Source organism: Nasonia vitripennis (assembly GCF_009193385.2).
Source record: "Nasonia vitripennis strain AsymCx chromosome 2 unlocalized genomic scaffold, Nvit_psr_1.1 chr2_random0002, whole genome shotgun sequence".
NCBI lineage: Eukaryota > Metazoa > Arthropoda > Insecta > Hymenoptera > Pteromalidae > Nasonia > Nasonia vitripennis.
In genome coordinates, this window is record NW_022279608.1 from 3594588 (window position 1) to 3621689 (window position 27102).

Genomic DNA, 27102 nt, shown 5'->3' on the forward strand with positions numbered 1-27102 from the left:
GTCACACGTATTGTTGTTGGATGAGTCGAGCTGTGACTTTAGCTCCAGGATGCGATGGTGAATGGAAGTTGTTGAAAACTTCTTTCCTTAAACTCTTTGGGAGATACGGACGAATGACATCGTCGTGGATGTCGCAGAAGAATGCTGCGTGATTGAAGCCCCATGTAAGCTTGCGAAGCTTGAGCGGATGTGCTGCGTTGGCAGGGATCTCCTCGAGTTGCTCGTCCTTCTCTTGTTCTTCGCTCAGCTGTTTCGCGTCGAACAGCGTTGGTAGCTTGAATGCGTTAATGTTCGCTAGAACTTTTCTGACCTGTGGGTCGGCGAGAAGTTCTGGATCGCGTCAGTCGAAGAGTGCAGGAGATGTGAAAGCGTTGATTCGAGACAAAGCGTCTGCAACGTCATTCTCGTTTCCTGGGAGATAAAGGATCTCCATGTTTTACGACAATATGTTGTACGATGTATGACAATCGTCGTGAGCGAATTGCTGGCATTTTGTCGTGGCTCTGCTGTAGAGCATAGATCAGCGGTTTGTGATCTGTATAGATTTTGAATTTAGCACTTTCTATATAATAGTGGAAGTATCTCATGGCTTCGTAGATCGCCGTCAGTTCTCTATCATATGTGGCATATTTCTTCTGCGCCGGTGAAAACTTCTGCGAGAAGAATGCTAGCGGTTGCCACGAGTCGTCTATGCATTGCTCGAGGGCTGCCCCCATGACTGTGTCCGATGGGTCAGTGATGAGACGCAACTCTGCGTTATCGCTTGGGAAGGCGGTGAATGCTAGATTGGCAAGGTCGTTCTTGCATTTATGGAAGGCCGCCTCAGCTTCTGGAGTCCAAGGAACTGGGCGTTTGTCCTTCTTTTTGGCTCCTTTCAAAAATTCGTGGAGCGTTGCGTGTCTGCAGCTGTTCACGAGGCCTAGGAATCTGCGAAGTTCCTCGATGGTCTGTGGTTTTGTGTCTTGAGCTGTGGTTCTTGAACAGCCTTGACTTTTTCTGGATTTGGCTTGAAGCCGTTGGGCGCGATGAGATGACCCAGAAAGATGAGTTCCGTGACGCCGAGACTGCATTTTGCAAGGTGTTTCTGATGTTCGTCCTCAGACGTGGAGGCGATGAGAATGTCGTCTAAGTAGACGAAGACAAAGTCGAGATCTCCAAGCGCTGAGTTGATGTAGCGCTGGAAAGTCTGTGAAGCGTTACGAAATCCGAACGTCATCACTGGGAACTCGTAGAGTCCGAATGGAGTGATGATTGCTGTCTTGGGCACGTCTTCAGGGGCTACCGATATCTGGTGGTAGGCCTGGCGTAAGTCTAGTGCCGTGAAGATTTTCTTGCCGTGGCAAAAGGTCATGCAATCGTGCATGTGAGGAATGGGGTATCGATCTGGGATCGTGACCAAGTTTAGTTTGCGGTAGTCGCCGCATGGACGCCATTCCCCGTTTTTCTTGGGTACCATGTGTAATGGGCTGGCCCAAGAGCTGTCTGAAGGGCGGCAGATGCCCAGCTCGCACCATTTACTAAACTCTTTCTTCGCTGCCTTTAGTTTGGCAGGCGAAAGCGGGCGAGCTCTTTGTGAGGCTGGAGGGCCCTTGGTTATGTGGTGAAATACGCCACGTTTCTTGACTGAACGAAACTGATCAGGCCCAAAAACTTGTAGGTATTTGTTCACGATGTGCGCATATTGGTGATTTGGCGTTATGAGTGAGATTTGTACGGGTTGTACCGGTTTGATGAAGCCGTTTGCATACGTACATTGATTGCCATATATCAGCCTCTTCTTTTTGAGGTCTGGAAGATGGTAGTGCACCAGGAGGTCGGCTCCTATGATGGCGTGTGGGACGTCAGCGATGGTGCGGTGGAAGATCCATGCGAGTCTGTGAGGCAAGCGTATGTCTAGTTCGCGACGTGCGACGCCGTAAATGTTGATGATTGAGCCGTTGATGGCGTAGAGCTTGAGGTCGGCTGGCTTGCCTTTCCATTTGGCTTTTTTTGTGGGGGTGCCGGATCGTTGATAAGGCGCCGGTGACGGTGGCTTCACGCAAAAATCCTCGTTGCGCTTGATGATGCGAAGAAAGGCGCCGGTGACGATGGCTTCGCGCAAGGCTGTTTTCTCGCGGCGAAGGCTTCCACGTTGCGCAACAAAGCGTTGCTCCGCAGTGGAGAAGACGTCCACGTCTTCTCGAGAGATAGGTGTGAGCGTCGAAAGTGTTGGTCTTTGTGTGCGCCGGCGTGCCTGCACGCAGACAACGAAAAGATTGCGGCGGTCGCGTCGACCTGTGGTTGCCCGCCAAGACGCGTTGAGAGGTGTCGTTGTCCGCTGCCGGAGAGACCCGTTGGTTGCGTCGTTCGCTGCTGCTGGATGTTCCAGTCGGGGTCACCAATATAGGAAGTCGGGAGCCGGAGGAAAGGAGAAGTCCTTTATCTTCCTAACTAAGCTTCTTTATTCGTAGGTGCTCTCCGGTGTGACTCGTGTCGTGGTCGGGACGTAACTGAGCTCGGCGCTCTCTCGCGGCGTAAGCCGCTCTCCCTCTCTCTCGGCGGTCGGATGTGCCGCCACCTATCGGTGGGGCACCCACATGAATACACTTATTTTTTGAATTATGAAATCTCAAATTAAATGGAAGGAGAGACAAAAACTTATTACAGTGTAGATACTGCAACCTATCAAGGTGTTGATAAATTTGATGATAACATTTACATAAATTTTTCGATCAAAATATTAACTAGTATTCGTGAAGGATTGCCACCTCATGAACTTAATTTAAAATTAATGCTATTATTATGTTAATAAGAAACTTGTGCATAACAGACAGTTTGTGCAATGGCATGCGATTAGAAGTTACTAATCCCTATATAAAAAAGTCATGACCGGATGAAGTGAAGCCAAGAATGCGTGAATATAATTGGCTCATGTAGTGCGCATGCGTCAAAAGTATCGTTAGAATTTTTTGATTTGTTATTGATTTCTAAAATTGATTCTAATATTGAAAATGTAATATAATACTATAATACATATGAAATTATAATTGGTGTATTTATAATATTCTAGAGACATTCTACTCTCGAGACATAACCTTAAAATTTTAAAAGGAAGTTGGCGTTGAAACCGCGGCAATTTTGAAATTTATATGAGCGCGAAATGAATCATATATTGTAAAGTTTGATATATTTTCGTGATAGAAAACAAATATTAAAAATATCAATCAAGTATTTATATTCCATTTAATAAGTTAATGAAATTATAGTCTACTACAGTGCACGCAGCGCACTGCGCCACGTCTAGTTATTAAAGTATAACATTGAAGCCGAAATTATAACTGGGGAAAATAGTAAATTACGATACTAGTGCGGTAAAGTAGTTTCACCTTCGTGGGAACAATATCTCTTGAGCGAAGCGAGGGTGATAAGTCCCTATAGTCGAGGAAATAAAGCAATGGACTGTCGAGTTTTTGAGCAGTAAGACGGACCGTAATGCGGTTTTTTGCATTCGATTCGTCAGAGCGTCAGGAAAGTTTGTGATCTTGTGTGATTAATTACTTTTTTGAAAATGCATTTTTCCACAAATAATAAGCACTTTAAAATTGCATTCCAAGGAGATACTAAATAAAAAAATGTACAACTCGGTAAATATTGATGGAAATGAGTCCAGTTTTGTTACTCAGGGGTTTTTGAGGTCGCTGAACACGAATATGGAAACAGCAACGGCCTCCCAGGTACCTGATGCCAAGGGTAGACCGCATGAACGTCGTCTCCGAGAATTTTACGGAAAATTGTAACATAGCGACTAGAAACTCGTTACTTGGAGGTTTTTGGAGTCGCTGAGTACGAATATGGCGACGGCGACGACCTCCGAGGTACCTAGTGGTTTTCCAGGTCGCAGAACACGAATATCGTGACGGCAAACGCTCCCTGATGTACCTGGTGCCCAGGAAGGGCAGTATCAACGTCGTCTCCTGGAGTTTTGTGGGAATTAACAACATATTAGGTCGAGACTTGTTACTCATTGAACGCAAATATAGCAACAGCAAGGTCCTCCTGGGTACCTGGTGCCCACGGTGACCAGTATCAACGTCGTCTCCTAGAATTATCTTGAGTAACGAATTTGACTCAATTACTATTAAATTCCCACAAAACTCCAGGAGACGACGTTGACACTATCTACCCTGGATACATAAAAAATCGATAAAGTTAATCAAAAATGTAATTATTATTTCCGCAATTTATAAAATGATTGCAAACAAAAACTAACTCTCCAAATAAGTGCAGATATATGTTTTCGATGTATTTTTTGACGCTGAACCCGAATCCGATGTCGGAAATGCTGTAAATATAAAATCAGCCCATAAAATACGGCAAAATCCGCTCTGTTTTCCATAATATCGACTTATTTTCGAGAGGTGAGTAAATGATGTAAATTCAATAAATTCACAATCAGCCCATCAAATAGAAAGCATACTGCTAAATTATTTAATAGTTGTTTCAGTATGCAGTATTTATTATAATTTTTGTTATCACGAATCAATTAAATTAATTTTATGCAGTGATTATTAAATTTTAGGGAATTTTTTGTTTTTACAAAAGATTCAGAAAAATTATTTTTTTATAACATTTAATAGAAGACTAAAATATATATTTTTAACATGGCTCATTCTTTGATTCCTCATCTGAATGCTGAGTCCGAACTGTCGAAAATACAATATATACGTGTATAATTTTATATATATATATATATATATGCTTAATTAGGCCGTAATATGATCAATTTTTTACGAGGCTAGTATAGGTATACATATGTGTATATATTTCTTAAATAATAATTATAGATAACATAATAATTAAAATTACAATGCACACACGCACGCGCACACACACATAATAAACACACACAAGCGCGCGTTTGTTTATGTGTGTGTTTTTCAGCGAATCGGTGCGCCAGGAAAACTTCTGTTTATTGTATACAACATATATGCGCGCGGTCAAACGTATTTTGAAACATGCATCGACTTGGAGGTAATAAGCTTTGTTATAGTTTTAGTGTATTCGCGGCTTTCGAGTAGTGAAGAGCATTGATGAGCACAGGTGATACTGTCTAATTTGTTATTATCTTTGAATGCAAAGAGTGTGTATATAGTAGTAGAGTGTAGTATAGTGTATATAGTAGTGTTGAGCATTGAAGATTTTGTATTATCTTGTCTAAAGTGTATACAGTGATTATGAAGTGATATTTGTTTTTCTTTTAACTCGTTCAAATGTGATTTTAAATATTATTTTATGTAATTACGTTAATATTTTTTGTTACAATGAATACTATTACGGTAACAAACAACGAACTTTATGAGGCATTTATATATTGTAAACATCTTACTGATAAACAAAGACAAAATAATGTTCTGGAATATATCACAAAAAATTTAAAATTCAGGACAATGAATCGGTAATTTTCCAAATAAAAAAGAGACTTGGGAAAGGATTTTATAATAATTATAATGCTAAATTAGCTAAAATTAAACGAGCAAAGAAAAGCTCCAGTTTGTTTAAAACTTGGTATGTATCCTGGCTGATTAAGGAATTGAAAATATCTTACAACAAAGACATCGACGACAATGAAATAAACGACGAGTTTTACGAACCAGGCAAGTATAAATAATTAAATCATAACGGATTACCAGTACAAGGTAATAAAATGAAACGATAAATTTGTCTCAAATATTCTTGCTTATAAAGTTACTTAGTAACTTTCAAGTTAACTTCTTGCTAGTAAATTATCTATAAAAACACTAAATTACACAGTGTTGCGATTTTTCGAAAACGATATAACAGTACTGACTAATTTTTGCTATTATTAGATTGTATGCTAATAAGTTTGAGAATCCCTATGCTAATAATTGTGCTGTAAAGCAATATAAACATACATTATTTCTCATTTACCATCAGTTAGTTATAGATATTTGATATTAAAAGTAAATTATGAAGAATACATTTATTATTCTAAATTTTTAAGTCGATATTACATGAAATCAGGGCGTTTTTGGCCCTACTTTAGGGGCTGTTTTTTTATTTACTGCATTTCCGACATCGAATTCGGGTTCAGCGTCAAAAAATACCGAAAACCCGTATCTTTACTCACCTCTCGAAAATAAGTCGATATTATGGAAAACAGGTCGGTTTTTGCCGTATTTTAGGGGCTGATTTTATATTTACTGCATTTCCGACATCAAATTCGGGTTCAGCGTCAAAAAATATCGAAAACATATATCTGCACTTATTTAGAGAGTTAGTTTTTGTTTTCAATCATTTTATAAATTGCGGAAATAATAATTACATTTTTGATTAACTTTATCAATTTTTTAACCTTATACGCGGGTTTATAATAAAAAAGCGGTATCCTATTTCATTCCTAGGTACATCAAGATATATTGTCAATTTTTTAAAATGAATTTTACTGAATACTCGATCTAAGACTGAATTTGTCCCATTTTTTTTATTTTGAGACCACTGTGCGTTGCCGTCACGATATTCGTGTTCTGCGACCTCGAAAACCCACAAATAAAAAGTCTCGATGAAATATGTTGTTGATTTTTTGTGAAACTCTAGGAGACGACGTTATTACTGCCCACTCTGGGCGCCAGGTACCCAGGAGGACCTTGCCGTTGCTATATTTGTGTTCAGCGACCTCGAAAACCCCCGAGTAACGAGTCTCGACCAAATATGTTGTTAATTTCCCGTGAAACTCTCGGAGACGACATTGATACTATCCACCCTGGGCTCCAGATACCTTGGAGGCCGTAGCCGTCGCTATATTCATTTTCTGCCTGGGGTGCAATGGCGCCATGTTAAGTCCGAAGACAATCCAGCCGATTGCGCAACTCCAGGGTTTTCTTGGAGCAGCTTCAGCAGTCTTCCCTGTGGTGGGAGGGACCTGAGTGGATCAGGAATGATTGGAGGAAGGTAATTGATAGATTGCCCGTGGATGTTTCGCTAGATGTAGTAAATGCACAGGTTGCTGTTGAGAAGAAGGTTGACGAGAATCACAATCGCTGTCTTATTTGGAGAAGTTTTCGAGTTTTCCAAAGATGTTGCGGATTTTGGCTTGTGCTAACAGATGGCGTTCGAATGCGGTCAAGTGTGGGTACTCGCCACGAACACTCTAGCGCTTCGGTAGTGGGGGAAGAGCCGCTCTGCGCAGCGGCAGACAGAACCGTTCCGACTCCCGAGGAAAGCTAACCTCGTGTACCCCAGAGACGAAATAATGAAAAGTTCCGAAGACGCTCTGAGTGTTGAATTTCGACCTCATCTCCTGGACATCCTTTCCGGTGGACGTGGGACCACCTAAAAAATATCAGCATTTGTGTGGCTGAAACCCACAACTGGTGACCCCGACATTCGCGCCATAGCGAGACAAAGGAAAGTGTCAGTATTCAAGAGTCCAAGGAGTTTTCGTCCCTTTGGAACGAGGCAGGTTGCTACCTGCTTACAACAAGAAAGAATCCTTCCGTGTGTACGTGCAGGCACGCTGGCGTACACACGCGACTCGTGAAGACGCTCGACATCGAGACAACGCTCTGCTGCTGCTGCTGTTCGACAGCGTCATCGAGGACAAAGGAGACTCTTGCGAGAAGCCACCGTCACCGGCTCCTTCATCGGGACTTCACGAACCAACGAACAACATCATCGCCAGGGAGAGCATCGTTTCGGCGGTCGTCGCATCATCAACACGTGCACACCGGCACGAGGCGAGCGCGCCAAAATTCGCAGTAAGTTCGCCCGCCATCTTGGCGGCCATCTTGGCGGTAGTGTTAAGTTCGTGAAATCGCGCGCACGTTAAAACGTAGCAAGCTCGTCCGCCGTTGCGGATTCGTAGAATCGCGCGCATTTCATCTTATTCTAGATTTTAAGCGATTTTTAGTTTTAGATTTTCCGTTACGAAAATTTTTTCTTCGCGATTTAGAATTTTTCCATTTAAGATTTTCTTTTTTTCAACTAGTAGAAAAATTACAGAAACTCCTAGACAAAAATCTTTTTTTACGTTTTAAAATTATTCTATTTAAGATTTTTCTTTTCTCGAGTAATAGTAAACTCGCACAACGTATCCTTTTTGAAATCTTAGCCAAAACGTAGCTCGTGCAGGTCACGTAAAATCATACGGAAGCGTCCTCCGAATTTTTGCGACGTGTGTTAATGGCGATACAGGCGCACGCTCGATAGCGAGAATTTTAGTGTATAAGATTTTTAGTACGTAAGATTTTAGCGTGTTTGTACTGCACCTGCGCGTGCAAGATAGGTTGCGTATTCTTGTATGTCAAATACCTCTATAGACGAATACGAGGATTGCGTCATGGCTACCGCGCAGGAACAACTAGATCTGGCACAAGCTGAACTCACCGAGCTGCGTGCTGAGCTCGCGCGAACACGTGCTAACCCGACTCCAATTCAAAATGCAGCCATATACAGGCAACCGAAAATTGGTCTTTTCAAGCGTGATGACCCAGCCACGTGGTTTCTGCAAGCCAAAATAACCTTGCGTAATGCAGGAATCACAGTCTCAGCTACGAAAGCTGATTACATTGCTGAAAAGCTTGGGACAGAGGAGCTGCAATCGATCAAAGACCTCATTCAATTGACTCCGCGTCCGACTGATTTATATGAGCGCGTAAAAGATAGAATAATCTCCACTTTCGGTAGCTCGTCAGAAGCTCGCCTGTCCCAGCTTATTCAGGGGGAAGTCTCAAGGTTAGGAAAACCCTCGCTCATCCTAAATCGCTTGCGAGCTTTAGACACTGGTTGCGGTGACGCGGTGGTCCGCGCAGGATTTTTAAAGCTTCTACCTGCTCCATGTCGCACAATGCTATCTGTTTCGGAAAAAACAGAGCTACAAGACCTCGCTGAAACGTTTCCGCGATTGGTGCCAAAGACACCGTTAACTCTGACATAAAGTCCGCGATCGAGCTTTTGACCGCGAAGATGGAACGCATTGAGGCACGGCTGTCGAGTAACCAAGGTTCTCAAACCGGATCTAAGCCTGATCGGCGGAATCGTAGTAGGTCAAAGTCGCGCAACAATCGGAATCGTGATCCCAAGGAGCTCTGCCGTTTACACAAAAAGTACAGGGAGAAAGCACTTAACTGCTACAAACCGTGCGCGTGGGTATCATAAGAAGGCGGAAAACTGACTCGACCTCCTCGCGTGGAGATGGTTGGAGAAGGTCTTGAGCAGTCAAAGCGTCTCCATGTTCGCGATGCCAAAACTGGCCTTACTTTTTTGATAGATATGGGTTCCGATGTTTCTACTATTCCGATATACTCAGTGCGAAACATGAGTACCGTCGTCGATAACCCTAGCGTATTGTACGCTGCGAACAATACGGCGATTGAGTCTTTCGGAAAAACTCAGCTGTCGCTCGACCTCAACTTGAAACGATCCATCGTTTGGGATTTTCACGTCACGTTAATTCCCCATCCTATTATAGGAGCGGACTTGCCTGACAATTACGGTCTCATTGTAGATGTAGCTATAAAGCGAATTGTTGACCCGTGGTCAAAGGTCTCTTCTGTAGGTTTTGTCAAGGACATTCCAACGTTAGATATAAGCGTCGTTGATAAGTCAACTTCGTATTATAAAATCATTTCAGAATTCCCAGAAATACTAAACTCTTACTCTAAAGGAGCGATTTCTGCGGTAGTTTTTTTTCACCATATCGTTACGTCTGGTGCCCCCGTGTCAGAGCGAGCCAGACGTCTTAACGCGGAAAAACTTAAGGCACTTAAAGCCGAATTTAAGGTACTGTTAGAACAAGGAATACTGCGTCTTTCCAGTAGATCCTGGGCTTCGCCCATCCAAATGGTTCGCAAACCTGATGGCACATGGCGAATCTGCGGCGACTATCGGCGTTTAAATGCCAAAACCGCTCCCGATAGGTACCCGGTACCGCATCTCCATGACTACTCGATAAATCTCCATGGGAAGACGATCTTCTCAAAGGTATCACCAGATCCCAGTTGCCCCGGAAGATATTCCGAAAACTGCGGTGATTACTCCCTTTGGATTATTTGAGTACACCTCAATTCCATTTGGTCTTTGTAATGCAAGTCAATCCTTCCAACGTTACGTAAATCGAGCACTAGCGGATCTCGATTTCGTATTTGCATATGTTGATGATATTCTCATATCCTCATCCTCACAAGAAGAACATGAGACTCATCTCCGCATCGTTTTCGAGAGGCTAAAGAAGTTCTCTCTGCAATTGAACCTCAAGAAGTGCGAGTTTGGTAAGTCTGAGTTGACCTTTTTAGGTCACTTGATCAACTCAGAAGGCTCCAAACCCACTAATGAGAGAGTTCAAGCTGTCTTGAACTACACGAAACCAAAAACTGTCGTAGAATTAAGGCGATTTTTAGGATTAGTTAATTTTTACCGACGTTAACGCCGCTAGCGTGCAAGCACCTCTGTACGAATACACGCGTGACTCGAAGAAAAACGATAAACGCGAGATTTGTTAGACCGCAAAAGCCAAGGAAGCGTTCGAGCAAGTCAAATCTGACCTTGCCAATGCAACCCTGCTTAGACATCCGTTTCCGGGTGCGGAAACACGTGTAGTAACGGACGCCTCGGATTTCGGAATGGGCGTATCTCTCGAAAATTTTTTAGACAGCTCTTGGAGACCATTAGCGTTTTTTTCAAGAAAGTTTTCTCCGGCACAGCAGAAATATAGTGCATACGATCGCGAATTAACCGCTGTTTTCGAGTCAATAAAATCATTCAAACAATTCCTCGAAGGAACGGATTTTAAAATTGTAACCGATCACAAACCGTTGATTTATGCATTTCAACAACGAGCTGGCAAGGCATCTCCTCGTCAAGTCCGACAACTATCATACATCTCTCAGTTCACCACACGCATTGAACATGTGTCTGGTGCAGAGAACGTAGTAGCCGATTCGTTATCGCGCGTAGACTCGATTCGTTTACCTTTAGACTTTGATCTTCTCGAACTTTCGCAACTTCAAAAAGACGATGTAGAGCTTCAGAAGCTACGCGAATCTCCGGAATGTAAGTTAGTGATCAGGTGTTTAGAGTGGGGTCCGGACCACAATAAGATATATTGTGATTTGACTGGTGAAACACTGCGACCGATCATTCCTGCGCCATTGCGTAAACGGATCTTCGACATGTTTCATCAAACCGCTCATCCAACCGGCAAGGTGACGGACCAGATAATTAGAAAGCTGTATGTGTGGCCGAACATGCATCGTGACATCAAGACATGGGCTAAGAACTGCCTTGACTGTCAAACATCTAAGATCACTCGGCGTGTAAAAAATAATCCAGCCGAGTTCGTAGCTCCTGATGGACGCTTTCAACATGTCCACATGGACATTGTTGGTCCCCTAACGGACATCGACGGATATAAGTACTTGTTGACGCTGATTGATCGTTTCTCGCGTTGGGTTGAGGCAATTCCCCTAAAAGATATAACTGCGGAAACAGTTTCGCGAGCGTTCTTCGATCAATGGGTATCTCGATACGGTGCTCCAAAAATCCTTACTACGGATCAAGGTGCACAGTTCGAGTCTCAGCTGTTTGGCGAATTACTATCCCTTATCGGTTGTCAACGAATAAGGTCTGCCGCTTACCACCCTCAGGCAAACGGCATGATAGAGCGATGGCACCGGTGCCTGAAAGCAGTGTTAAAATGCCACACCGATAAGGTTCGACAGCTATCGACAGTCTTGTTAGGGCTTCGCACGCACGTACGCTCAGATACTGGCGCGTCGCCAGCGGAATACGTTTTTGGTACTACCTTGCGAATTCCAGGTGCGTTTTGTTTTCCCGATGATTTTTCTCCGAATCCGCAGATCTTCATCGAGGAATTTCGCGAACACATGCGAAACATTGGACCCGTCCCAGTTGCTCACAGGCACAAGAAGCGTGCGTTCTTTTTCAAGGACCTCCGTACCTGCACGCACGTACTTCTGGAGACAGGTGCCTTTAAGAAATCCCTTGAACGACCATACACCGGTCCACATAAGGTGTTAAAAAGAATCTCTGATCTCGATTACGAAATCGATTTTAACGGTACACCGCGCGTTGTCACGACGGCACTGCTGAAGCCTGCGTATTTCATTCCCGAGGATTTGGTTCCATTATCGTTTAAGGAAACCAACGAGCAAAGCACGCAGGGAAACGCGTCCGTAGATCAGAGCGTAGAGCAACCGGTACCGAAACTAAAAACGTATGAGCGAAAGAAAAAGGTCTCATTTAATTTAGCTGCGAACCAAACGAAAGTATTCGAGGCGAAACCATAGTTTATAAGTGTTCTTTGTAATAGTTTAAGTAACTTTTGTACCAACGTTTAAGACTTTGTAACAATGTCTGACTCCTAGTCTTCCGAGTAATCACATTTAGAAAAAAGTCGTTGTCACTCGGGGGGGAGTGTGTGGGTACTCGCCACGAATACTCTAGCGCTTCGGTAGTGGGGGAAGCGCGGCAGAGTGAGGGAAGAGCCGCTCTGCGCAGCGGCAGACAGAACCGTTCCGACTCCCGAGGAAAGCTAACCTCGTGTACCCCAGAGACGAAATAAAGAAAAGTTCCGAAGACGCTCTGAGTGTTGAATTTCGACCTCATCTCCTGGACATCCTTTCCGGTGGATGTGGGACCACCTAAAAAATATCAGCATATGTGGCTGAAACCCACACAAGCCCAGAGGGAGTCACTGCACTGGTCATTTTACTGCTGAGGAGATGGAGGCTGCTCGAGTCGGTCTGATTCGTTATGTGCAAAGCACTACGAGGAGGAATTGCGGTGTCTCAGAAGTAAACAACGGTTGTAATCTCGCAGTCACTTGCTGCGACTTGTACCATTTATATGTCCACAGGGTTGCTCTGAGTTGGAGGCTCATTACAGCATTCGTTTCTGCAGTACGATGAGAAGCACTCGATTATTCTGCCAGCGACCAGTATCATAGTCGAGAGGTTGTTTGAGGAGATACATCGTCAGACTCTTCATGGAGGCGTTCAGCTGATGCTCAGTTCCCTCAACAGGGCGTATTGGATTTCACGTGGGTTAAGAGTTGTACAGGGAGTCTATCGAAACTGTCATAGATGTATTCGATACGCTGCTCAGAATGTACAGCAGCAAATGGCACCGCTTCCATCATATCGAGTCACTTCTCAGCGGGTTTTTGCATACACCAGTCTGGACTATGCTGGAACGTTTCTAATATTGTTCTCCAAAGGCAGAGGTGCCAAGTCTACAAAGGGATATATAGCAATCTTTGTGTGTATGGTTGTCCGAGCCGTTCATATTGAAGTTGTGTCAGATTTGTCCACTGTTGCGTTTCTAGCAGCGTTTCGCAAATTCACCGCTCGGCGTGGACTTTGTAAGATGGTATTCAGTGATAACGGCACCAACTTCAAGGGCGCTGCCACAGACATTGACAAGTTATTCCAATGGGCTTCATCAGTATCACAAGAAGTGGCAGCTGCATTGGCGAAGGACGGTATAGTATGGTCGTTCATACCTCCTAGAGCTCCTCATTTCGGAAGATTATGGGAGTCGGCAGTGAGGAGTTTTAAGCTACACTTCAAACGTGTCATTGGGGACACGCCGTTAACATTCGAGGAGATGTCTACAATTGCTGCACAGACCGAAGCTTGCTTAAACTCTCGGCCGCTCTGCCCATTGAGCTATGAGCCCACCGATTCTGTGGCCCTTACGCCTGGCACTTTCTTGTTAACTCCACTCAATGTATTGCCAGAACCCTTTGTCGATGTAAATCTAAAATCTTGCACTTGCAGGTGGAAGCATCTATCGGTTATGAGAAACCATTTCTGGGAGCGATGGCGACTGGAGGTATTGCATCATTTACAGCAGAGAAACAAATGGCTGACTCCTGGACGACAGTTGGTCGTCGGCGACTTGGTGCTTCTGAAGGACGACCTCTGTCCTCCGTCCAAGTGGCCACTAGGTCGAATTACAGCGGTACATCCAGGGAAAGATGGTCTTGTTCGAGTTGTAACCATCCGTACCGCCATTTCCGAGTTCCAGCGACCTGTCGTGAAGGTCATCTTTCTGCCCACGGACGAGAGTGCGCTGCTTCCTGCCTTCAACCAGAGTCTAGTCAAGAATGAAGATTTGCCCAGATGTCATCAACCGAAGAGATTTTACGCACAACTCCTACACTGTAAACTCACTTAGCTCGTGAATAGATAGCATCCTAGTCGAATGTTTAAGTGTAGATTCATTAGAGTCAAGTTTTTATTTTGTTCATTCGTATTAGCTTTGCTAGAAAATTTGCATTAGATTTTTCAAGAATATAGGCGAATTTAACCTTGTATCAAATTTTATTGTAATGTTGTTAAACTTAAAGCATTGTAAACTTGTTGTTGATCGACTGTTCGTTAAGGAATTGATTCCAAAGAAATTTTAGTGAGAACAGTTCGATCGGTAGAGTCATGGTAGGTATTAGCTTCTTTCGAAGTAGGCTTTCCTATCTTTAAATTTAATTTATTGTTATTGCCGGTCTCTTTATTGCTGCGAGGCAGCAAGAGGGGCGGTATGTTCGAAAATTAGTTTGATATACGGAGAGAGAGCGAGAAGGTTCGAGAAACTTGTCATCTTAATTTCAAATTCGACGGTTTTCGCTAGACCGCACGGCACCAATGAGGTTGCCATGGCAACACGCGCTTGCTCGCTCCTACTCTGTCTCTCTCCGCCTGTTTCGCGAGCGGTCTTCTGCCGTCGGTGCTCTAACACTCTTCTAATACTCTTCAATTTTCCATAGTCAATACATTTGTAATCACACTCTTTTCTTTTCAATAAACATCAATAGTTTGACGGTATACATAGTATACCTTTTCATCTCAAATTTAAAGAGCGTGTTATTATTTTCACATTAATTGTTTTGATCCACAAGTCTCTATCAAATTCAAGAGACTATAAATAAATATTGTTCAAATAGTTAGGATAAATAATTTGTGGTCAATACAATTATTATAAAAAAGTAAATGTTAAAGATAATATAATTTAGTAGAGTTTATTCAATTAATAAATCTGTTAAAATGCTTAATAAATTCTACTATTAAAGGCACATATTTGTATCAAAATTAAATTGTAATTATTTTAGTTATTGATATTTTGATTTATTAATTTTTATAATATATTATCTATTGCAGATGTTATATTAGCGCTACCAAAAAATAAAATTAGTTGCTGCTATTGTTATATTTCAATTTATTAATTATTTAAATTATTTAAAATTATTTACTTATTGTAGAAATTTATCATTTATTGTCGAATAAATGTGATCTACCCGGTAAAAAGAGGTATTGTAGAGCTACTATTCTCAGAGTAGGAAATTATGGAACATATTTTGAAAGTTGTAAAATTACTACACAAAATTGTAACTTTACTATTTTGGAATGAATATTTTACTAAATATGTAGTAAATTTACAGTTTTTTAGTAGTTTATTTACGAATTATACATCTTAATTCTCATTAATAAATTCAAAATTTATATTTTACACATGGTTTATTTTTAAATTTCTATATGCATATTCTATACCATGAATTTGTAAATATAATTAAAAGAGCGCTACTAAATTTGAGATTTAGAATTGCAGCCTTTATATTAATTTAAGATGTAGTTTTGTACTATTAATTTAATAATATTTAAATAACTTTATTATTTAATTTATTAAATATATAAATTATAATGCACAAGCGCTACCAACGGCAATGAAATTGGTTACTGCTATTTTATTTGTTTGATGCTTACTATATAAAATTTTTTTAATCAATTACTTATATTTTGCTATTTAATTGATTTCCTCTCTTAAAAAAATGATGGACTTTGTTGTGAAGCATTTAATACGTAATTCTGATTGGTTGCTGGTTGGTTGTCTAGGCAACGAGATCAGAACCGTGCACTTTAAATTCATAACCTTAAAACAGTCATAACCCTGGTAGAAATATTTGAGGTGTTTAAAATGAAATTTGGAAACCTCGATGGCAGAAAAAATATATGAAATGTAACTAGCAAGAAACCTTAGTAAATTAATCATTACCAAGTGTGTAGTATTAAAACATGTGTATTGAAAAGTGGCACCATAACCCTATTTAAAAGTAGTAATAATGTGTGTGAATATTATTCAGTTTTTTTGAAATGTCAGTGAGAAGTGCAATTAAAAGAATGAAAAGTATGAAGATATAATACTGTGCCTCTATATGCCCAAAGTCACCCTCGATGAAGTTTGAGAGGTGAATTTAAAGAAAAGTTCAGTATCCGAGTCAGTAAGTTTAAGTCTATCATCATACAATGCCCTTTGAATTGTAATGATAGACAAACTCACTGACTCTTATACTGAACTTTTCTTCAAATTCACTACTCAAACCTTAATGACGACGACATTGGAAATTATTTATTTTAAAATAGCATTGCGGGTATGGTAACGTATCAGATGCTTATAAAATATTAGCAAAAGTTAGTGTGCCGCCCAACACTTATAGTGAATTTTCTACCAGAGTTATTAAACAGGGATAGAATCAAGAGCGTGCGAAGCGCGCCTTCATTCCTAGTATTATATAAAAATGATAATATATAAGCGCTACCAATGGCAATGAAATTGGTTGCTGCTATTTTTATTTATTTGATGCTTATTGTTTAATTGTTATGCAGAACATACTTATACATAACCATATTAAAAATTTTAATGTTTTAGTCTCCAAGCGCTTGTAGAGGTGAGGTAGGGAGAAATTGGACACGTGTGTTCGATTGAACTTTGTATTTATTTAGAGAGCTTGGAAATACTGATGTCAAACTTTTCTTGGCTCGGCAGAACGCAGACCGCAGGACAGGCAGGAGGGCCTGGGTCTGTGCAAGTCTCTGGTTCGAGCGAGAGTGATGAGTGCCCCCAGCGAAGCCACCCTTCAGGCCTCGGAGGGAAGACGTTGGTCTCGCTCATGAGGCCCGAAGGGAAGGGATAGCTTGGGCACTTTAGCGGATGAGTGGCGCGCGTGCTTTTTTTGAGAATTCCAAAGATTATCGAGCGCGCGCGGCCGATCGTTTTATTGCTTTAAGTGCAATAGGCGACAGACCGCTCGGATGCCGAAAATCCGGGGACTGCCTCGTCTGGGGGATTAGCGAACGCGCGCGCGGCGGATCGCTTTATTGCGGTGAGGCAATAAAGCGAGGGACCGCTTGGCGAAAACTCGAAAGCGTTGTGAATGCTCTCTGCCAGGCCCCGCAGATGCGGGAAACATGCACGCCACAATGTATAGAAAAATTAAATTAATGTTCAGTATTAACGTATATAAATAAATGAAATATTAATTATCGAGAATACTAGATGATACGTAATATAAAATTTGTTAAAAATTGTCTAATTCAAAAATTTCATGATAAAGAACATTTTTAATATAAATGTTTAGATTATCATTGAAACATTTATTCAAATAATTAATTGTATCATCTTGGTTTTCTGTTATTACTGAATCTTCTGCTAATAATATTTTAAATTATTTTTTTGACGTACTCTAGATAAAGCAACATATAATTGACCATGACTAAAAACTGAAGACGATAACGATTGACATTGAGATTTATTTATAGTCATTGCGAATCCTAATCTAAATGGAATGTCTTCATACCATGGTAAATGGAACTTCTTCAATAGGGAACAGACATGATTTTTAAAACCTTTTTTAAAATAAAGTTAAGAATAAATCTTACACAAAAGTACAAAAGTTACGATTTTTACTGCAATATTTGTTAAGTAATATGGTTTTGAAAATTTGGTTTGCTAACGATACGTTTAAACGATTGAGGGCTCACGTGATCAATATGGCGGCGCGAAGGATGAAAATATGTATAGATGTATAAACGCATATAAACGTTAATACATAAATGTTAGGGTAATAATAAATTTAGCGAACTAACAAAGTAATGTTGTATGATTATGCGGATTATAGCTTACTGTCCCATACGGGGGAGATCAGTACTTCGCACTGATTGTCGCGGCGGAGCTGTTTGCGTGATAATAAAACACCAAGGAAAATTAAATTATTAACGAGAACGACTTACTTGTGTTTGTTGACGGGGATGACCCAAAGGTTGACGATCAAAACTCTCAAATCAAGTAATCTCTTAGACTCAATTATTTCAGAAATTCCTTTATTTGTTTCTGGAGACTTAAAATAATTTTTAAATGGAATAAGACACAATTTCTGTAAATGATGATCAAGACGGAATCACAATCAAGAGGCGCGATAGCGCCACGATGGCAAGTATAAAGTACGAAGCCTTCAGGAAGCACCGCGCCCTATATTCTTTGAAATCGTGGTTTCTAACCTTACTTTATTTTTCTAACACTATTTTTTAAATGTTACAGTAGCATTTCATGTGATTGTTGGCATTAATTGGAAAGGTATCCAACTTATTTTTCACGTCAAAAAAGAATTTTCATAAATCATCACATCTTTAATGTAATAAAATAGATTGAAATTTGGCCTCTATTTTTTCAATTCAATAACGCACTTTTTATTTCCATAAAAGACTTCCGGTTGACAGTGTAATAGGTGTAATAGGCGTATGTGTGTGTAATTTTTTTGTCATTATCGCAATTTTTATTTCTTTAATGAGACTCGGTCGGCAGTGTAATAGGTGTAATACGTTATATACTACATATATACTAAAAATTATACCAAGATTAATTAAATAATATATGAATCGACGTATATATTTATGTTTTTATAGTTAGTGTTCATTTTTCTCTGAATATATTTTTTGACGACCTTAAAATAAGCTGCGTGTAAGTGCTCTGCAGAGGTTAGAATTACGCTTGTATTACACCGTGTGATGATACACCAATGCGTTTGAAAAAAAAAACTTCTGCAACGCCAGAATAAAACATAATAATCAGGAAATTGCTGTTCATATTTTTATTTTATATTGATTATTTGTACAAAGAATTTTTCACAACGGTATTTGTCTACATTATACTCTTTATACGATAACAAAATTATCTATTTTTAAGTACACTTTACAACATTTAAAACAATATAAAAAGAAAACTTAAACCTTTATAATTGTACATCAAGGAAATACTGTTTCATACATATAAATTATTTTATCAGCTAAATTTTTTTCTATTAAATTATAAGCATATTTTTAAGATATGTTCGATTAGATTCTAAATTTTTTATGATTCTTCAATAATAAGAGAAAATAATAAATCTTTGGCACTTGTATCTTTTTCGTCAAATAATTTGGATCTTAGGTCAATCATTCTAGCCATGCTTATTTTTGGCATAATATGTGGAAGAGTAAACAGTGTTAGAGCAAACTCACTCAACGGTTTACTAGCTAATACTGCACTGGACCAAAATTTAATTTTGTCGTTCTCAGAAAAACATATAGTAATTGGTCATTACTGTTGTATCATTCGGAGAAGCTTCATCAACAACACCATGTTTATGCCTCAAATGGTCCATCATTACTGATAGGCAATGCAATCGAAAACACTTTACATTGTTTATCATGCACATTTCATCCAGACAATATTTACCATTGTAAATAAAAAATTGTACGTTTTTCTTATTCATTTTAAAAACTTTTTGAACAGTTCTGTCGCAGAAACTTTCAAAATTACTAATAATTTCTTCATCTTTTTTTAATACTACTGAATTAATATAAATATAATTCTTGTCACAATTGAGAAGTAAACTGATAGCAAAAAACTCATCTTTAGATTCATGTGTTTGAACGCATATAATGTTTGAAAGAGTTTGCGAATTAGGTATAAGTCTATTTTTTTCTACTAGTTTTTGTACACTATCCTGTAAATGTTGTAAAGATGGTAAGTTATAATCTGTGTTCAATCAACGAATGAAGTTAGTACAGTGGATTGAACTTATTCTTTGAATGTCAATTCCACAAGCTAAAAAAAATTTTAATAGCAATACATTTTTTTCTTCGTCAGTGACACGGTTTGGCATAAGCACTTCTACAATTGATGATTGCGAAGAACTCATAGACACATCTACATTAATTTCCTATAAATAAAAAAATATGCTGTCATTTCTATAGGAGTGTAAATAACATAAAATTAGAACATATTTTGCAGTTTGAATAATTTACAATGATTTATAATTACAGTAATAAGAATTTTAATTAAGCAATGTGGACTACAAATGTTTTAAACGGTAAATAAAAAGTAGTGCAATCTTAAATCTTTGTGTCAATATATACATATACTAGAACTATTTAGCAATTTTCATAAAAAATTATACGTGGTAAATGTACAAATTTTCATATGCCTCAAGATTAAAATTGCAATAGAGACAGTTACATGAAAATAATCATAGCAGCCAATTTGAACATTTTTTGATGAATATCTAGTTAAAATAAAAATGCAAATGTCATCAGAATGACTGATAGATATTGTATCATATATGTATACAATATCAGCTAGAAATCCTGATCAGATTTTCATTAATTTAGCATGTGAATATAAATATTTTTTTAGTCGAGTGTTCATTTTATGTTCCAGTAAAGAATGAGTTTAATTCTCTGTGAATGCTTATTCGATAAAACAACTTACACTTTTAGAACTAATAGGCAGTGCAACTTCCTTGTCTGCCACAGCATTAATAGCAGCATTGTCATTAGAATTTAGCATAATTTGTCTCTGATTATTTTTGCCTTGGCACGACAACCTGCAATAAAAGCACTGTTTTAACTTTGTATACATTATATTTATAATATTTATTCATGGTCAAAGTGTAGTCAAATGGTTGCTCATTATAAATTACAACTTTTTGTCTAGTATATATTTTTTACGCAATATTTTCATTATTACTTATATGAATATAATTGAAATGATATTGAATAAATAATTTTTAATTTTTATTTGTAGGAAAAACGAAAAAAATTGTCATTATAGAACCTTGAAAAAACTTGTACTCACTTATGATTACCCAATGTAATGGCATCTCTTTTCACAAAAGTCTTTTCGTAGCTCATGCACTTGGCTCCAACAATAACATTCTTGTCATTCTTTATCTCAAAAAAGCCTGTCCAATTCTGATGTTTGCCTCTTCCCATTTTGCTAAAAATAAACGATTACTGAAAAATATTGCACACAAATTTTTTTGCATGAAAAATCATTTATAACTTTTAGGTTAGAGTGTTAGGTTAAGGCTAGGACGACTTATTATTGTAATTAAAACAAAAATAAGAGAAACAATATAAGCTATAAATAATAGTTACCTTTTATTTGTTATAAATAGAAGAGTATATTCTGTCAACGAAACTGATTTTGCTTTTAAACTTGCAACGACGATACCGGTTGACAGTCACAAAAACAACTCTCAATTACACGGCCGCGTGTAATAAGTATTACACCGTGTATTATACGCATAAAATAGGTGCGCACTACACCCGTTCCGATTATAGCTTATATTAAATTTGAAGGTAACAGAACAATAACTTTTGAATGTTATGAGAGTTATAACATGCAACAATAATAATAATGAAGGTGTAATTATTATAATAAACAATAAATAATAACATTGGAGCAAAAAAAGTATGCATATGTACTAAGCTATAAGCTAAGAAAAAATAGACAAAAAAATGAAATTTTTAAAATAAATCTTCCATTAAAGTTAATAAATTATTAAAGGATTATTTATAAAAGAAAGAATACGGTTATAATCACGATTCTTATGGAAAACATTTAAGAACTTTATTTATTTTACAGTTATGATATTATATGAAAATGATTATTGAAGCATACAGTACTGAATAGTTAGTATTTAATATTTAAATATTATAAAAGAAGATGCTAAATAATATAAAATGGTACAGTATAAATATTTTTAAACTAATTTTTGTTCTCTTCTTGAATCTGATCATTATCTCTGGCCTGTCTTGCTGCAGCTAAAGCCTGTCTTGTTCTATTTGCACTAGAATGTGCTATATTTACAAAGAATTCAGCGACATTCACTAGATCCTGCTGGTACGGATTGAATCTATGAGCTTGACGTCTCAGATTTTGGCCAGTCCGTACACCTCTGTTGCCACAAGATTGATCTAAAATTATGCAATGAAATCAATTATTTATTTTATCTTTCACCATACATACATTTTTTTTTCAAAAAGAAAATATATATTACTATTCCCAGCTGCATTTCCTTCATTTGAGCGTTGCTGATTACCATTGTTCCCTTGCACCTGGCGCTGTCCTCCTCTAGCAGCAGGATTGCCATGGCCCTGGCGTTGTCGTCCTCTAGCAACAAGATTGCCTTGGCCCTGGGGCTGTCCTCCTCCAGCGACAGGATTGCCTTGGTCCTGGGGCTGTCCACCTCTACCAGCTGCATTAATCAGACCAGGTGGCTGTCGTCTACCACCAGCTACATCAGCATACTCTTGGCCTTGGAGCTGTCTTCTTGGAGCAACAGCGTTTCTCAGGCCAGGATTAGCATGCCTTTGAGCTTCTACTATTCCTTGAGCCCTGGCATTAGTTTGGTAGTTGGTTTGGTAGAGCTTCTTCGCCTACAGCATTGTCCAGGCCCTGTGCCTGTAATCCTAGTTCATGATCTTGCTGGATTTACTGAAATATTTCCCAAATATATTTTTATAATATATATGAATTATTGCAATTGTGTGTGTGTGTGTCTATATATATATATAACTTATACAACTTACGGTTGAATATTATTTGTTGAGGATTGGGGATTTCTTCCATTTCTTCATCTGACAGCGGCACATCAAATTCTACATCATTTCCATTACCTAGAAACCATAATTATATATGTACGTACAAACAAAAAAGCAATGAAGGAAATGTTATGGTCGTTAAAATTATTATAACTAAGCAACTCGTGTTCACATGGTATGCATTTTTTTTTATTTAATGAGTATTTAGAACTTTATTTTTTAAGTAATATTTTTTATGTACCTTCACCTCCATTTTCAATCGCCATGTGGGCTAACTCGTCGATTCCACCGTGGTCACTCATCTTGCTTATTCAAATTTAATAATAAATTAAAATTTAAGAATAAAGTGAGAAGTTCGATTCTTTCTGAAGTTTTAAAGAGACAAACGACTACTAAGAGCAAGAAAGCGCGGTTTAATGCCGGAAGTGTATACAATTCGCTACAAGGTTGGTATGCCACGAACTACGTGCGATGCGGACTGCGGTATTTGCTCCGTGCACAACTGTAGCGCCACCCGAATCTCACCTGTTTTGGTGGTGAAACTCCGAACTATAGAGTCACATGTAAAACAAAATGTTACAAATTTTACAAAGTGCAACTCTACAATTTGTTATTATATAGTGTATATACATTATGATTTTATCACAGGTGTGCAAAAAAATGTGTTATATACATTTATAAAGAAAGCGTATAGTTCAGTGCTCATTAATACACGTCTATTATACCTCGTATATTATGCGTATATTAGATATGGCGCAAGCTTTTCTTGTTTTGACATGTGCACACAATGATCAAAATCTTTAGATAGAAGTATTTTTTTATCACATTAATTCAAGTTATCAACGATTGCTTACGTCAAAAATTCGCTTGTGGATGTATTCATTGTTTACGGCTAGTTATCCAGCTAATACATGCTTGTTTATAACCTGGTTCAAATTATTGAAGGTAAGGATAAATTAACTTCTAGTCTAGTTTAGTATACAAAATTGTATGCCAATGTTGATTTTATCAGCAAAAAGCGTGAACGATCTATTATGTTTTTAACTAAAAAGTCTCTCACTCTTTTGTCTAAGGATAAGAACGGATATAAAAATTGAAAATGTAAATATTGTCACAATTATTTTTATGCTTTTAGAATATTTCATTACACTATTTTGAAAAGTTTTCAAACAGTCGTCATTTCACATATCAGATATCTGTACGAATCTTTTCTATATGTTGATATCGGTTATTTATATTACTTTTCTGAAGCAAAAGCCAGGTTCAGCGTATCACTCTAAATATAGTATATACTGAAATAACTCTGCTGATGGTTTGAAAAGCAACAGAAGAAAGCAAAAAATAAGGTTATAAATAATCATTTATTAATTTCATGAAAGATATTACTCCCATTCAGTCTATAATATGTAGATAATTCGAAAAACACAATACTCATATTGTTTTTCTCATAAGAATAACAAAATTCTATTTGTAATTCTTACTTAACATAACTTGATAATATTAGTAATCATGGTTAATCATGGTTACCTTATCTATGCATGCAACGCATTTTTTCCTGAATTGGTCAATAAGATTATAAAAAATGTTATTAGAACATCTTTCTAAATTTCAAAACTTTCTGACCATCCGTATGTTGAGATATCTTGTAATAAGTTATCTAAAATCATAAAAACACAAATATTTAGAAAATAACGTTTAAGTTTGCAGTAGTATTTTACATGAAAATTATATTAATCAAATTCATTAATATTTAAATGAACTATTTATTATGCTATTTATTATGCTATATTAAAATGTCCATACAAGGTATTTCTGGTAAGACGAGTATGGCACATTTTGTTATATTTATTTATTTATTTATTTATTTATTAAAAATATACGGGCATTCTCCCCTCAAAAATGACAAATGTTATAGAGTGTCGCTGTAGCGCTTACAATGGAAAATATAGCATATATAACAGTAGTTGTATCAGTTGATCATTAACATAGCAAAATAAACAAAAATTTCATTAAAACATAGAGAGCCATTCCTTACACTTAGACTTAAAAGCAAGTATATTAAGATTCTTAAATTCATTCGGGATGCAATTCCAGAGTCTAGGTTGTCTCAATTTAGTGTAGTTGAACATGTAGTTCTTACAAGAAGTATCCTCATGATAGTGACGGGGATTACGCAGATTATAATTTACTATTCTGGGTGTAAAAAGATCAGTAAGTTAATGAATATTTATAGTGCCATTAATGAGTCTGAAAGATAGTAGAGCATCATGATAGACAAAAACTGAATCAATAGAGTTGATCTTAAGTTGGTTCATTATACATGAATAATCATGATCGAATATGTGGAAATTAATGTTTGCTTTTCTTGCAACGAATCTAAGGAATCGATGTTGCACTGATTCAATATACTTGATTAGATAATTCTTAAAAGGACGCCATATCTGACAGCAATATGTAAAATTAGGTAGAACAAGAGTTTTGTATAATGTTAATATTGATGTTACATTATGGAAATCTTTAGTAAATCTTAATATAAAGCCAACGATTTTTGCCGCCTTGCTCACGATATATTCAATATGTTTTTCGAATGACAGGCTTGTGTCTAGTAATACTCCTAGGTCTAATATTTCTGATACCCTGGTGAGATCACAATTATTGAGCTTATAATTAGAATGACAGGCATGTACTCGTGTATGAAACGATATTATATTACATTTTTTAACATTAAGAAACAGGCCATTCTCTGTAGACCATTTAAAGACATTGTCCAAATCGTTTTGAATTTTACCACAGTCAAGTGAAGATTTTATAATATTATACATTTTTATGTCGTCAGCATATATCACTAAATTGACAGATTTTAAGTATGGGCGTACATCATTGATAAATATGGCAAAGAGTATGGGACCCAGATGGGAGCCTTGAGGAACTCCAGACACAACTGGTATCTCGTACGAGAGTGATGATTTAACCTTGATAACTTGAGTTCTTCCTGTTAGATAGGACTCTAGCCACTTTAATATGCTATCATCAAGTCCAATACCCCATGCCTTCCTTAACAACAAACTATGATTAACCATGTCAAATGCTTTGGAGAAATCTAGGTAAATAGAGTCTACTTGCGACGAGTCAGTGAACGCTTGAGTGATGCAATTTGTGTAGACTAATAAGTTGGATAGTGTTGATTTATTTTTGACGAAACCATGTTGCTCCTTAATAATTCTTCCAATTAAGAAAGTGCTAAAGCTGTCCGCAACTAAGGCATCAAAGATTTTCGATATACAACTAATTATGGATATAGGCCTATAGTTTGAAACATCACTTCTGTCCCCTTTTTTATAGATTGGGTTAACATATGATAGTTTCCAACATTTAGGAAAAATGCCGTTAATTAGAGAGCAATTAAACAGAGACAGAAGTGGATCAACAAAACTATGCAGCAACGCTTAATAAAAAATGCTGGAATTCCATCGGGACCTAAGGTCATAGTATCTTTTAGTTTATTCACAACGTCTAACATTTCAGTCTTAGTGAAACTAACCACAAACAATCTTGAATTATTAAAATAGGAAGGTATAAATGATGTGAAATTATTAGAGTAAACGGATCCAAAGAGGCATGCGAATTGATTTGCAATATCTACATCGTTATTCGCTATGTTGCCATTGGATTTAGTACTAAATGGAAGATCATGTTTAGACTTATTACGATTAATAAAAGACCAAAAGGATTTAGGATTACTTTTAATATTGCTTTCTATATTAACATAATTTGTTTTGTAAAAGTTTCTTAAAGTATAACGTATGCTACACTTATAATTAAAATTAGAGTTGAAAAGTAATGCTTGATGATGTTGGTCAGTTGGGAGGAGTTCATCTACATCTTCATCGACTTGTATCGTACCATGTTCCGCAAATAATAGGTCCAGCGTGTAATTTTTCGATGGGTGATTAGGGTACTGTTGTACAAGGTTCAGAAAAGAGTACGTCTCCACCAATTTTCTAGCACCATATATCAAGTTTGGAGACAAATAAGAATTTGTTATGTATTGAAGAGGATTTGATGACCATTGAACGTTAGGGATATTAAAATTACCCACTGCAACAATCCTATGTTTGGGATACCTTGTATTAACTTCACACATGGCATTAGAGTGATAATCAAAACAATCAATAGACAAGTTAGGTTGAATGTATACGGTACAGATGATCAAGTCAGTATCACAGAGAGATAAGCCAACAAAAACTTGTTCCACACACTGATTTATCAATTCTGAAGGATTTTATATGTTTTGATACAGCCACTAGGACTCCTCCTCCTCCGCTAAGCAATGATCCAGTATCCTCTCTGTCAGTTCGATAGATGTTGTAGTTGACCAGTCCCAGTTCAG

The 27102-nt window shown here is 37.9% G+C and overlaps 2 protein-coding genes across 2 annotated transcripts in view; one reads left to right on the forward strand and one right to left on the reverse strand.

The window, feature by feature from the left end:
• Ndufa5 (NADH dehydrogenase (ubiquinone) 1 alpha subcomplex, 5, 13kDa) overlaps positions 1-27102 on the forward strand; it is a 120941-nt gene that overhangs the window by 29411 nt on the left and 64428 nt on the right. The window lies entirely within an intron of this gene.
• On the reverse strand, positions 2-7783 carry LOC103316047. Its single transcript, XM_031923919.1, has 6 exons — positions 7657-7783; positions 7226-7329; positions 3905-4088; positions 969-2175; positions 486-900; positions 2-310 (listed from the first exon to the last, which is right to left on the reverse strand). Exons 1-6 carry the CDS (start codon positions 7781-7783, stop codon positions 2-4), a joined length of 2346 nt encoding a protein of 781 aa, XP_031779779.1.

Excerpts from the sequence above, each read along its gene's own strand:
- LOC103316047 (XM_031923919.1), bottom strand. The coding sequence starts at position 7,783 with ATGGCCGCCAAGATGGCGGGCGAACTTACTGCGAATTTTGGCGCGCTC. Across the intron at positions 4,089-7,225 it reads TCGTCTCTGGGGTACACGAG|ATAATTCTAGGAGACGACGT; the intron begins GTTAGCTTTCCT and ends TCGTTACTCAAG. Across the intron at positions 311-485 it reads AGAGCCACGACAAAATGCCA|GTCAGAAAAGTTCTAGCGAA; the intron begins GCAATTCGCTCA and ends GCCGACCCACAG.